The 13,304-nt window shown below is 40.5% G+C and overlaps 1 protein-coding gene across 9 annotated transcripts in view; it reads left to right on the top strand.

Moving 5' to 3' along the window:
• Positions 1-13,304, top strand: part of ZMIZ1 (zinc finger MIZ-type containing 1) — a 339,908-nt gene that overhangs the window by 311,107 nt on the left and 15,497 nt on the right. For 6 of the 9 annotated variants that reach the window (XM_057416419.1, XM_057416415.1, XM_057416416.1 and 3 more), the window contains 7 exons: positions 236-434; positions 1,479-1,769; positions 3,837-4,019; positions 6,313-6,487; positions 7,762-7,948; positions 11,226-11,436; positions 12,646-12,751. In XM_057416419.1, the coding sequence (XP_057272402.1) occupies positions 236-434; positions 1,479-1,769; positions 3,837-4,019; positions 6,313-6,487; positions 7,762-7,948; positions 11,226-11,436; positions 12,646-12,751 (1,352 nt within the window). The remainder of the gene's footprint in view (positions 1-235; positions 435-1,478; positions 1,770-3,836; positions 4,020-6,312; positions 6,488-7,761; positions 7,949-11,225; positions 11,437-12,645; positions 12,752-13,304) is intronic. The other 3 variants (XM_057416417.1, XM_057416418.1, XM_057416423.1) reach the window with 3 other exon arrangements.

Raw genomic sequence — 13,304 nt, forward strand, 5'->3', positions numbered from 1 at the left:
TGCCGCTGAAATTACTGATGGTGGGTCCTTGCAATCCCAGTGGCTATGACTGCTACACCTGAGCAACACTTGCATTTCATATACACACCTCATGCCTTGTCCTGCTGGCTTTCATTAGGTGTTGTACATGGTTTTGGAACAGTTTCAGATGAAGATCACACCAGTGTTAAAAAAAAAAATAATCACCAGGCGCATCTTAATTCTCTCTTTCTTTCTTTCCTTTCTTCCCTGTCAGTTACCCAGGAGGCCCAAATACCCCTGCAGGAATGGGGATCCCACCCCACACGAGGCCGCCAGCTGATTTCACCCAGCCAGCTGCCGCTGCTGCCGCTGCTGCAGTTGCAGCTGCAGCTGCTACAGCAACAGCCACAGCTACAGCCACTGTGGCAGCCCTTCAAGAAACGCAGAATAAAGACATGAACCAGTATGGACCGGTAAGGGAGTAACCCTCGCGTCTTCCTACCTGCCTGATATAGACCGTCACAGGGAATTGAGCTGTTCTTCTTACTCCCTGTTTATTAGGATGCCTACTCTATTTTTTTTATTACTTTTTTTTTTGTGCATGAGCATGGTTATAAATGCTGATGGGAAACTGCTGGAATGTGTGTATGTAGGTATGAGTTGATCTCCCATGTTTTTCCCACTAAATTGTAGAATCGTAGGATAGTTAGGGTTGGAAATAAATCCTGCCTAACTGTATTTTGTAGTTTGGAGATTGTCCCTTAAAAAAATCAAAGATTACCAGAAGTTACAGCTGCATCTGATGTGATGTATTATTGCTGCCTCTGACAGCCTTTGAACCTTTAAATTTGAGTACCTGGTAAAGTGTTCCAGAATCTTAAAATAGGTTTGTTACCACTTCAGTAATTGTTTATTTTGCCAGCTACAGTTGGTTGGTTGGTTGATTTCCCCTTCAAACAAGGAAACAACAGTAGAAAAGGGATTTGCTTTTAACTAACATTGTCTGTGAGAACTGCTATGCGAGACATGCATTTCTGGTGATCCATAGCCTGCAGCATGTCATGACTTCATGTAATATTTTTCTTAAAATAAACAAGGGTTTGATCAATTCAGGTTTTTCCCTCCTTAGCTTTTTTACCTCTCTGAGTCCTGATGTATATGGCCTCATATGCCAGGTGATGTAAAGAAGCACGCTTTAGAAATTGTAGCGTTGTGCTGTATGTACACAGCCAACTTCCTAACGTGTTTACCTTACAGTAATAACTAGTCAATTTAAACAAGCTAATTGCTCACCTTAGACTTACGTCTGTCTTCCTCTCTTATGCCTTCTACAATTCCAATTGAGTTGTTATAATTAACGTGGCTGCTCATCAAATGTTGGAGAACACTGACGGAAAATGCGACATAAATCCTCCCCTTCTTCCCTCCCCCAAAAGCATGTTCAGCTCCCTCCTCCCATTTTAAATGCATGTCGCATTTTATTCTTTTTTTTTTTTTTTCTTCTTCTTCCGTTGAAGGTTTGTTCCTCTTTCCAGATGGGTCCAACTCAGGCTTACAACAACCAGTTTATGAACCAGCCTGGTCCTCGTGGCCCTGCTTCTATGCCAGGCAACATGAACCCAGCAAGCATGGGAGCAGGAATGACACCTTCCAGCATGAGTGGGCCGCCCATGGGCATGAACCAACCTCGGCCTCCTGGGATGAGTCCTTTCAGCACCCATGGGCAGAGGATGCCTCAGCAAGCCTACCCAGGCCCACGCCCCCAGTCTTTGCCTATACAGGGCATAAAGAGACCATACCCAGGAGAGGTAATAAGATAAATTATGTTTTGTATACATTGTTTCCCTGTGTTGCAACATGCGTGTGGTGCACATCCCAGTAAGATAGGTACATCATTGTTCCAGCCTTGATAGGAATGCTGCCGTTAAAATACAAGTGGAAGCAGCTCTTTCTTTTTTGGGGTTGACCCTTGCTGTATTAGTCAAGATGACAGTCATTAAAACCAATGAAGACCCAAAATCAGCTGAGCCCACAAAACGTCACGTGAAGATTCTCATGCTAGATGGTGAATTCATAGACCATAAGTAGACTTCTTTCACAGACGTGGATTTATTTAATGTGACAACTTAAAAGAGATGTTGAAGGTGAAATACTTCATTTGAGCCCAGTACATATGTGATCTGCATTTTATTGGGTGGTTTTATTGTTCTAAAGAGATACAAGGGTGGACACTGTATGAACACCAGTAGTGGTAACATTTATTTTAAAGACCAGTCGCTTTCCAGACTTCTTGAGGCTTATTTTTTATAGGCACTGAGATGAATATAAATCATGTTGAACTCAAATCCCTCTCTGTCAACATTTATCTGATATAAGTTTATTTGGAGTGTTCTCTCTCTTAAGTTCCCATGCTGTTATATGGGATCTGAGTGGCTTTGTAGACAAAATTACATTGCCATTGACTTAAGGCAAAACACTTAGCGTCAAAATTTAGACATGTAGACAACCAAAGATGTAGACAGAAAAGCCTTTGGATTTTAAAAAGTACCAATGCATTTTACTATTGAAATTGGTATGAATCAGGCAGTAGGTGCTTTCGAAAATCCCACCAACTCTCTCAGCTCTATATGCACCTAATTATCTTTACAAATCTAGCCACATTAGTAGCTTCAGAGGTAATTTGCTGGTGAAATTCTGTATTAAACTGAGACTAAAACAACAGCTGTAGCTTCAGGTGTAGAGCTTTGAATATTATGACATTGCCCTGATTATAATAATGGTAGTAAGACTTTCTAGAAAACATATAGCAAAGAGTACCACAACATGCAGAAAGTATAGCAAACATTTATTATTGGGCTACATTTCTTTCCTGATCTGCAAACTACTTTTTTTTAATTAATTAAAAAGTATTCAGAAATTTAAAAAAAGTGGTGTGCTTTACCAGGAGTTGCTTCTCTAGGATGGCTTTTCATACTGCTATTTACTCTACAATTAAGAAAACACAAAATCTGTCTTGTTCAGATAATTGTTACCTTGGGATTTCTTTTGCAGCTTCAGAAGCAGGTATTTCCTTGTAAGTGAATATGGTCACGTTTCCAAGAAGTCAGTGCTGAGCAATACCCTAAATGTTACATGCTTTCTGGTCTGGAATTCTGCAGGTCTTAGAGATGCTATTTCCTTATTAGCTTTTGAAGGCTTCATTTATGGAAACTGCCTGTTAATCAGTTAATTTTTCAAATTGATACTATATTACCTCTAAAGTTCCAATTTTCATAACTTCAACTCCAAAACTGCAGCACAGTACTAGTTAGCACTAGCAGGGAGTTTATGACTAGTGGTGGCATCTCTTTAGTTGTTAAAGCCTTGCTGTATGTTCTAGCACAAAGCCAGGATAGCAGCTGTATTGAGCAGAGACACGTGTACAACACAGGTTTTTGCCCATTCCAGGGTATTTTTTTTTTTTATAGTACTTTTTGTGCTTCCATTCTCCATCTGGAAACAGATCCCCAGGGTTGGGGCTGGTAGCACTTGCAACAACACAGAGATTTTGTGAACACTGCATCTGGTTGTAATTCTGTTTTTTTCAAACACAGTGCCCTTTGAACAGCACTGCAAGGCTAAGTGTGTGTGTTAAGATGCACAGTTATTCTTATCCCACTTTGGTGTGTGGGATTTTTATGCTTTAGAGTGAGTATTCCCTTCCAGCCATCAAGGACCTGATTTAGGCAGAAGTGGCACTAAGTTGAGAAGTATGCACCCAGAGGGGTTTTTTGTTTTTTGTTTTGGCTCTGCTGTCGAATGTGTGCTAATAATCAATTTAAGACAGCTGCTTGCATGAAACATCTTTGTCTTCCTTAATCTCTGTCATGAAATAGCCGAATTATGGAAACCAGCAGTATGGACCAAATAGCCAGTTTCCAAACCAGCCTGGTCAGTACCCCACTCCCAACCCTCCAAGACCCCTTACATCTCCCAACTATCCCGGACAGAGGATGCCAAGCCAGCAAAACACAGGGCAGTACCCTCCTCCAACAGTCAACATGGGGCAGTATTACAAGGTAAGAATTTTCAGATTGTCTTGTTGCATTCCACTAGACATTTATGAATGAAGTCGCATGAATTATTTCATAGCTATTGCTTTTATGTAGTTAAAGGAAAGGGGAAAAAAAGCAGTGTTTTTACTAATGTTTGGATATCACAGGATCAAGTCAATCAGCCAAGTTGCATTCTAACTTCAGAGCAGTTAATAAAAAATAAAGAAAATTGAACAGTACTGGAGCTCATTAGAGGCTTTTACAAGGAAATGTTGGTTTTGCTTTAAAAATAGCATGTGAAAAAAAGGTACCTAATGAGATTCAGGTGTAATATTTTCACCTATTCATGGCACCCTGCAAAAATACAACTTTGGAAATTTGTAATAAACAAGGTCAGTGTTGCAGCATCCCATTTTCAGACCTACAGTGGTCACTGTTGGATTAAGCTAGTTCAAACTTAAAAGCTCTTCCATCTGTAGAATTAATCTTTCAACTGAAGTTTGAGTGACTTCCTCTGACTTCTCCCTCCCCTTTTCTCCTTCTTTTCCCTCTGTGCTGCTTGTTTTGAACAGGAATTAATATTGTTAAAATTTTGCCTAAAGCCTGCTTTATTGGATACATTTTGAGCACTTCATATTCTCCAAACTGAGTTTGTACTGAGGGCCTACTGAGGTTTGATGTCTTTGAATTGCACACAAAAGTGATCTTTTGCATACAGGGTACTCCAGTGAGCATAAAAATGCGGAGAACCATCAATGGTCTAGCCTGCTCTTAAAGCATTAGCTGTTGAAGTCTCTTAACTACTTACTGATCTCTAATGTGGGCTAAAGAATCTAAGTTGCACATTGGTGTTGAATTGGAATTGTTCCAGTGTCATTCACACACACAAAAAAAACCAAACCATTGAAAAAACAAAAGAGGAAACAACACTCTTTATTATAGAGTATCTGCTCTACCAAGCTGTCCACTGTGGTACCCAAAGGAGTGCCTCTTGCATCATGGCAGCTTTTGCAGTACACTGCCAGGAAGAACATGAGGAGGAGACAGATCCTCAACTGCTGTAATTCCAGTGCAGTCACTTATGCTAAAATAACAGCAGATGATCTCAACAGTCAAGTTTTTAAGTGACAGATTTTTTAATACATTTTGCATGTGTGTATTTGAGAATGAGTTTTAAGTTTTTTCCTTACAGTATAACTCTAACAGGAAGTCTGTGGTCTTTCCAATGCATCCTTTATTTTGTATCAAATAACGACTGTTCTGGAAACAGAAAATAAGAGACCTTGTTAACAAGGGAGCTCATCCTGGCTAGTGGAAAAATTCCAGCTTGCCACAGACAGGACCTGAACCTTCGGATTATAGTGATTGCGAAGATAGTAACTCTGTGCGTTAAAAAAGCAAAAATGGTTGGAAATGGAAATGCCCAGATTTCTTAGACACTTTAGAGTATCCTATGCTAGCAGTGCTGCATTTAGGTACAGAATCAGGTTTGAAGTCTTGATACTTTGGCTGGCTGTAAAGATTTTCGTCTGCTGACGCTCCCATGAATATGTGCTTATGGTACATGAGCTATTACAAGAGAGTGACTTGAAATAGCAGTTTCGGTTAATGTCAGCTTCCTTCATTACTGGTTTATTCTGTTAACTACAGCCATCCCTTTAATTACAAGAAACAAAACCAACGATGTTTTAATACTATAGCTGCTATTTATACCTAACCTTCCTTTTTCTTTTAATTTGTCTTATTCAGCATCAAACTAAGAACAAAATCTAATTGTAGGTACACAGAATAAAAGACATCCCCTGACCCTCAGAGCTTTCATTCTGAGTAGATGAGTTGGACAGGGATGGAAGAAAGGATAGATGACAGTAAAAGGGACAGAAACATTCTAATTGCATGTCTTTGGAATTTGTTTTTCATGTAGGCTTTTGTGCAGTGGGGCTATTTTGGGAGGAAGCCAAAGAGATACAAAGGGCTGGGTGGGTTGGGGTGGTGTGGAAAAACTAAAGTGAATTGACAGTTGATTTTGGAAAGAGAGCCTTCAGAGGAATGCGACAGGCCTTTTGGCAGCCATGCTTGTATGTGGTCATTGCCTGAGTTAAGCTGGCTTGTCTGTTTTCAGTTCCTGCTTTGCTCTCCTAGTCTGCCTCTTCCCTGGAGGCCTCATGGGACCTCCTATGGTATCTTCCCCTTCCAGTGGCAGAGGGGCCTCCCTACCTTGTTTGTAGTATTTGGTGTTTGATAGCAGTGCAGTTCACAAGGCTTATTATTCTTATTTTCAGGCTGCAATAACAATGTGATGTTACTTATTTTCTAGCCATCAAGGCCTGTACCTGTGGCAAATTACCCTCATTCACCTGTTCCAGGAAATCCCACACCACCTATGACTCCAGGGAGCAATATTCCTCCATACCTGTCACCTAGCCAGGATGTCAAACCACCATTCCCACCTGACATTAAACCAAATATCAATGCTTTACCACCACCTCCAAGTGAGTAGCAAACAGAATGCCGCCACAGTCATTTACTGTCTCTGTCCTCTGCCACATATATTTCAGAGTCTGGAAACTAGCTCTGATTGCTGCTCTGGGAGAGGCTGATTGTTGAAGTTGTGATAGGTGACCTGCACAGTGCAGGGTTACTAGAAACAGTGGAGAGGAAAACAAAAGATTGCTATCCCCTCCTGAAGTAGAATATCAGAAGTGTTCTTCCAGGTTAAACTTGTAAAGATTTTACTTCTGAAGTATTCCTTTGGTACACTTCCTGAGGATAAACCACTTGATTTTGTGTTGTGCTATGTGTGCTTGGTAGGCTTGTTTATTGTATGAAATTTCACTGTGATCTGTTTTGTTCAAGGGCAAAGCCATTCATTGAACATCTTTGCAGAATAGCGTGAAGTGTGAATATTTATAGTGGTGTCTTTATTGTGATCCATATAGGCTTCTTAAGAATAGTCAGTAGTAGGCCAAAAATTGACATATGTTCCTTTCAGAGCCACTCAACGTCACAGCTGCATTTGGCTGGGTACAGGGCAGGAATAACAAGATCTCTCTGGCTGTATACTATCACAAGATGCCTGAGGTTCTGAAGTGACTGATAGACAATAGGAGATACCATTTACTAGGAAGTTAGGAGAACCTTTATGTTTTCTGTAAAATAACTGCTGCTGCATTAGCACTTTGCAACCTGTCTTTGAGGTCAGGATAGGTGAGAAATAAAGTAAAAGGTGGCCTGCAGTATTATTTGAGTAAGAGCACAGTATTTAAAGACATTCATACTTCATAGATCAGCTGTAAGTTTACCACAAGCCGTCATGTTGTGAGATCAGATTGTAATTAAAAACAAGTATCTTTGGTCATTGGATAGTTTCAGCTGATGAGACTGTTGAAACTGATTGGGTAATGTTTGCTGTTCAAACCAGAGAAAATAAGCATTATCACTGTTTGCCATAATAGAGAGATTTGTTGTCAAGTCTTCTGCCAACAGAGTCAGCCTGGACATAGAACCTATCCAGTAACAAAAAACTAGGAATTCTTGCCAGGCTTGGTTTCTGTTCATGGTCAGGATGCTAAGGTCCAAATGTGAGGTGTGGGAGAAGAGAAGACTTTGTTTTGACGTCACAATCAGTTTGAGCTCTGTCACTCATATCAGTTTGTACCTTGTGATTTTCCTTTAAGTGTGTATGAACCTGCTTAGACCCAGTAGCAGATCACTGTGCCATTTGTTACTATTCTGTATAAATATACACATTATTATTGCACTGCAGATGCTAAAGGGAAAGTTCACGCTTTCTCTCCCTCTTCGATCCCAGCCAACCACAATGATGAGCTGCGTCTGACGTTTCCTGTGAGAGATGGTGTTGTACTGGAGCCCTTCCGGCTGGAACACAACCTGGCAGTCAGTAACCATGTCTTTCACCTACGGCCAACTGTTCATCAGACGCTGATGTGGAGGTAAGCTGTCTTGCAACCAGTGATGCAAGGAGGCCACATGAATTCCACTTAGATTTGCCACTTACGCATAACTCTCGCCTCTCACTTTTCAGAGACAACATGTTCTAAAGTGCCTCCTCATCTGTGTGGCATCTCCTTGCTGATAGCACATGGCACACAGTGTCTGAAAAATCACTGCAACCCTTCCATCCTTTCTGCTGGAACAGGTGTTGGACATGGATGACCAGCACCATTACAAACTTCCATTTGGGAGACTCTGAAGTTCTAGGTGCTTTCTGAAATGCTAGTTGCAGGAGTAACTGTGCAGGACCGATACATAAATGGTGCAGAGTATCTAATAATGAAAATCAGGCCCTCTAAATCAAGGGCCTGATTTAGAGACTTGGTAAAGTCACTTGGGAAATACAAGTGCTTAAATCTGCCAAACTTTAGAAACTAACTTAAGAAGTTCTGCGCTCCCCTATGATTACACTAAGGACAGGTCAGAGATACTGGAACATGGCTTTCCACATACAAAAGCTTCTGGATTTCACTTACATCAAGTACTTCCTTCCAGCACAAAGGTGGTACATTCCTGCATTTAATGTAGATCTGCATAAGTGATTCCAGGTTATGTCCTGATTTCACCATTTTCATGGAAGGGCTTTAGATCAAATGACTGTCAGAGCCTAAATCTTTTTTATCTACTTTCAAATACCACAGAATAATTTTGTCTTGTTGTTCTGTTTTTCTTGGGAAGTATCTCAGTGTTATCCTGAGGCTGCTGATAAACATTGCTTTAATGTTTAATAAAATGTTTAATAAAAGGCTGCTGATAACACTGTTTGAACCTGTCTCTGTGCACTGTGAAGGCTGGTTAGTTGCTCAGGATCTTTATGGAGGTTGTTTCTCAGGTGTAGCAGCTGAGAGCATAAAATGCAGCATCCTTCTGTCAGCACATTTTCTGTTGCGCTTGTCTTGCTTTCAGTTTCTTCCCATGCCTGGACCACATACCCCCTGACCTTAGTGGGAATGGTAACTTGTAGCTTCAGCTTTTTTCCCTTTGAGGATCTTCTTCCCGTTCACTGGAATCTACTTGAGACTTCTGTTTTCATGTTATGGAGGGTGTGAGTTGGGCAGAGGTGCACTCAGTTGTCTGCTCCAGGGATGAACTCTGCCTCTAAAACTGAGGCCTGATGCAGGATACAGGAGTCCTTGCTGCAACGTTGCCCCCCTACCGTGAGGTAGCCTTGGGTGTTGGGAGGGAGGGAGATTGCAGGCAGACCACATCCAATAATTAACACCTAACTTTGAGGTCAGTTATTGCTTACTTGCATTTCATTATCATGGAGTACTCGCAGCAGAGGGAGTTTTGGCAGTTATTTGCTAGTTGTTATTAATAAGTAATCACTACTGGGGATTGTGTTGGCTCATTCAGTAGATCTGTAGTGCTGCACTGAGGCATGAGGCTGTTTCTTAATATCTGTTCTTCCTTAGCTCACCAAGCACATAGCCTTTATTTAAACTTATTTTAATGAAGACTCATAGGTAAACTGTGCTCAGGTCTGCTGTTTTGAAAAGCTTGTTAATAGTGGGGAGAACGGACGGTCCTGTAATGAAGTCATTTCACATTTAATTCAGGGCTGGATGGACTCCAGAAAAATGAATTAGTCACATGTGTGAATGGATTTCAGTTTTATAGAGAATGGTGGAATCAAGCCAATTTTGAATATTTGTCTGCCAGTTAAAATATTCAGCAAAACCTCTCACATGTACACACATAATGAATAGCAATGCAGCTGATTTTCTCCCCACTGAAACTTTCCATGGTTATGAGAAACAGAAAGGTTGAAGGCAGAGAAAATGTCTTCTTGAAGCTGGTTCAGTCTTAGCACTACTTGGTAATTAATAGAATCCCACAGTGGAGACACTGTGTGCTGAGAACATGAGGGTCTTCTGCACTCTGTCACCACTTTGTGACATTCAGCAGGCCTGCTCAGAGTCCTCTGGAGCACACTTAGTCTTGCTTGTGTTTTATGTCTGAGGTACCAAGCCTTGCTTCCCTCCAGGTTTGGGTGACTGCAGTGTATTCTCAAAAGGTGGGAATCTCCAGTGGATCTTGCAGAGAGAGCTTTCAAAAATTGGTAATAAAATATTAGAAAAAGCTGCAAAGACTTCATATGGATTGATATGGGTTATGTTGAAAGATCAGCTGATTTGTGTTCTATACTTTTCTGTTTAAAAAAAGAAGTAATGTTTTTATACAGTGCTAGATCTTGATGTTTTGACGTCCAGAAAAGGTGATGTTAACTCAGAATTGAATCTCTGGTTTTGGAAAATGGCAGTTAAGGTGATGATCACCTGAATAAGCTGTTTATGGATCTTACAAAGATACTTTCCTTCAAGCAAGATGAAGAAACGAGCACCAAGATTTTCAAATCTAAAAGATAAACATTCATCTGTCTTTTGCTGTCATAAACAGCAGAATCCTGACATTTCAGTTCAGTTTTTCATGTTCTTTTAAATTTCTTCTTAAAATTACTCATTCCTAACACAAGGTTAACATCCACGTATGAAACTGAAGTCATAGTTTTACCCACTGAATTTGTGATTAACTTAATCTCAGCCTCTTCAATTTTTGGAGGTGTTATAAAACTCATTTTTGAGGAGCTAAACAGTGTGCAGAAGTTACTATTGGAGAGGTGGGAGGAATTTGTGCTCTGAAAGAAGGTCTGAATTGGGTAGATTTAATCCACAGCTGTGTTAATTTGGAATAACAGAAATGCAGGTGGTGAGATACAGAGGTCATTTTATCTGAGTTCTTTTACCTATTCCAAGGCAGGATTAGCTGTACTTGTGTTTTGTCTGACAAGTGTTCATTCCAGTGCTCTTTTAAATGCTTTGAAGTGAAGTATCCACAGTCTTCCAGCAGAAAGCGCTGCAGCATGTTGCTCTCTTGTTCTTAGATTTTAGCACACAGGAAGGACCTACTGAATGTTGTCATTTTTCTTTCTGCAGGATGACTTCATGGTCTAGTTTTGCAAAGTGGTCTGATATGTTCCCTTGGAGAGTTCTTTATAAGTGTAAAATATTAATAGCAAGTTTGTGTATGTTTGCATCAGTAATTCATCATGACTTGCTTCTGTTAAGGGCTTTTATGAAGTATGTTAGATCCTTTACTGGCAATAAGTCTAGAAAAATAATCTGATTGATGAAGAAAAAGCTTTCCTAGCATCAAAATGACCTTCCTCTGCAATGTGAACACAAAATTAAGGAAGATTTATTGATTGTTATACAGGTCTGACTTGGAATTACAGTTCAAGTGCTATCACCATGAAGACAGACAAATGAACACAAACTGGCCAGCTTCAGTCCAGGTCAGCGTTAATGCAACCCCACTTACCATTGAACGTGGTGACAACAAGACATCTCATAAACCTCTGCACCTAAAGCACGTCTGCCAGCCAGGAAGAAACACGATTCAAATTACAGTCACAGCATGTTGTTGTGTAAGTACACTGAGCTCATGGCTGCAGCTGCTGATGCTGAATTTGCTGTTTAGTACTGTTTGCAAATGTTGCCTTAGCTGAAAGAGCATTACTCTCTTTTTTGTCCATGCATTTTTCTGGAAAGGTGCTTGTTTGATGATGTTGACACAGTTGGAGTGCTAATGTGGAAATTTTTTCCACTGAATTATTGCAGAATGTAAAGGAGTCCTTGTGTCTCTGAACAGGCTTGTGGTCTAGGGGAGGATGGGAGTTTGGTCTCCTACCTAATTAGTGTGTGGCTGTGTAACAAGGCAGCTAAAGTGTATTAATGTGCAAGCAGATGATTGTGATGCTGACTGTTGTCTGGTGCTAATTTCTTTTACTTAGAGTGTTAACCTGAGTGTGGTTTGACATGAGAATATCAACAGCATAATCATTGGTGGTGGTAATGATTTTTTTTTAATAGCTTTTTAGATGAAAAATACATTCTATGATGCAGTCTAGACCATGCAACTTTCCCCTTTGTTCTTTCCCATAGTTCCACTCTTGGGGATGAGAACTGTATTTTCTATGCAGACGGTTGCACACATACAGTTATGAGCTTTTGACTGTTCTGTTGCCACTGACAATAAAGCAAGCTGCTACCTCTCCCAAGGTTGCAGTGTGAGGCACTTTGACAAGAAGCCATTCACTTATTTTGCTTTACTTCATACTGATGTTTCTCCACCTAATGTCATTTATTTGATGGCTAAGAGCAGAGACAGCATGCTATGAATCACCAATGAGATCTGTGCTGGGGACAAAGATTCAGCTGGTTCCAGAAGCATCAGTAGCAAGTCATTTTTTGCAACTTCAAACATAGTCTGAGGGCAGGCAGGGAGGCTAGACAGTGTCAAAGAATTCAGATTTTTAAAAATAGCCCCTGACGTCAGAGATGAATATGTCAGCACTATGTATTCTTAATATTAAGGAGGGAGAAAAATGTAGAAAATCTTTGTTTCTTTAGAGCGCTTGTAGATGCTATGCTCCTGGAGCATGGAACAACATACTATGCAGTGTGCAAAATATCCCTAAGGGAGCCCGTATGCACGCAGAGCAGATCCAGCTTTCATATTTAAGCACCAGGCTCTTACAGAAGCCATGTGTTCAAGGGAAGAACGCCGCTCTGTTCAGCAGTGTATTTACTCTGTGCGTTTGGTTCTCTTGGTAACAAAATGCATTTTCTTTCAGTCACACTTGTTCGTGTTGCAGTTAGTACACCGGCCATCAGTTCGCTCTGTACTTCAAGGTCTACTAAAGAAACGCCTCCTCCCAGCAGAACATTGTATCACTAAGAGTGAGTTTCCATTTTGTGTGGATGATGACTTTCCAGGATGCCTGTGTTCAGTTGTGATAAGCTATTTCTGCGCAAGATTTACTTGCTTATTAAAAACCTTAAGATGTACTTCTCGGGAATTTCCAGAACATCATGTGAATAGATTAAATCCTCAGTATCCTCAGATGTTGAGGCCTATTTGAGAGGGCATAACAAAGTACCAAGGACACAAGCTTACTTCCTAATGAGGACTTTCCCATTCCAGGAAAATCTCTCCAGCTTTCCCTCATACTTGTTTTTGACTTTACCTAAAAGGCCCAGGTAGAAGGATTATTCTTTCTTTAAGGCTGCTTTGAGCGCTTGTACAGCACATAATTTGGTTGGGGGTATAGCTGATTTGCATGTGTGTGGTGGTTTGTCTCTTCAGGAGAATATCCTAAATTACACAGAATACATTTGTGTGGATAAATTATCCACTACATTGGCCCTTAACAGTTGATGTGTTGGTCTTTCAGATTTCTATGTTAGAATTTACAGTACACTTGTGTTTTACACATACTCATACTTTCTTCCT

The sequence above is a fragment of the Pezoporus wallicus genome, unplaced genomic scaffold (genome assembly GCF_028554395.1).
Source record: "Pezoporus wallicus isolate ANWC-B61680 ecotype Strahan unplaced genomic scaffold, APGP_CSIRO_Pwel_v1 contig_2012, whole genome shotgun sequence".
Taxonomy (NCBI): domain Eukaryota; kingdom Metazoa; phylum Chordata; class Aves; order Psittaciformes; family Psittacidae; genus Pezoporus; species Pezoporus wallicus.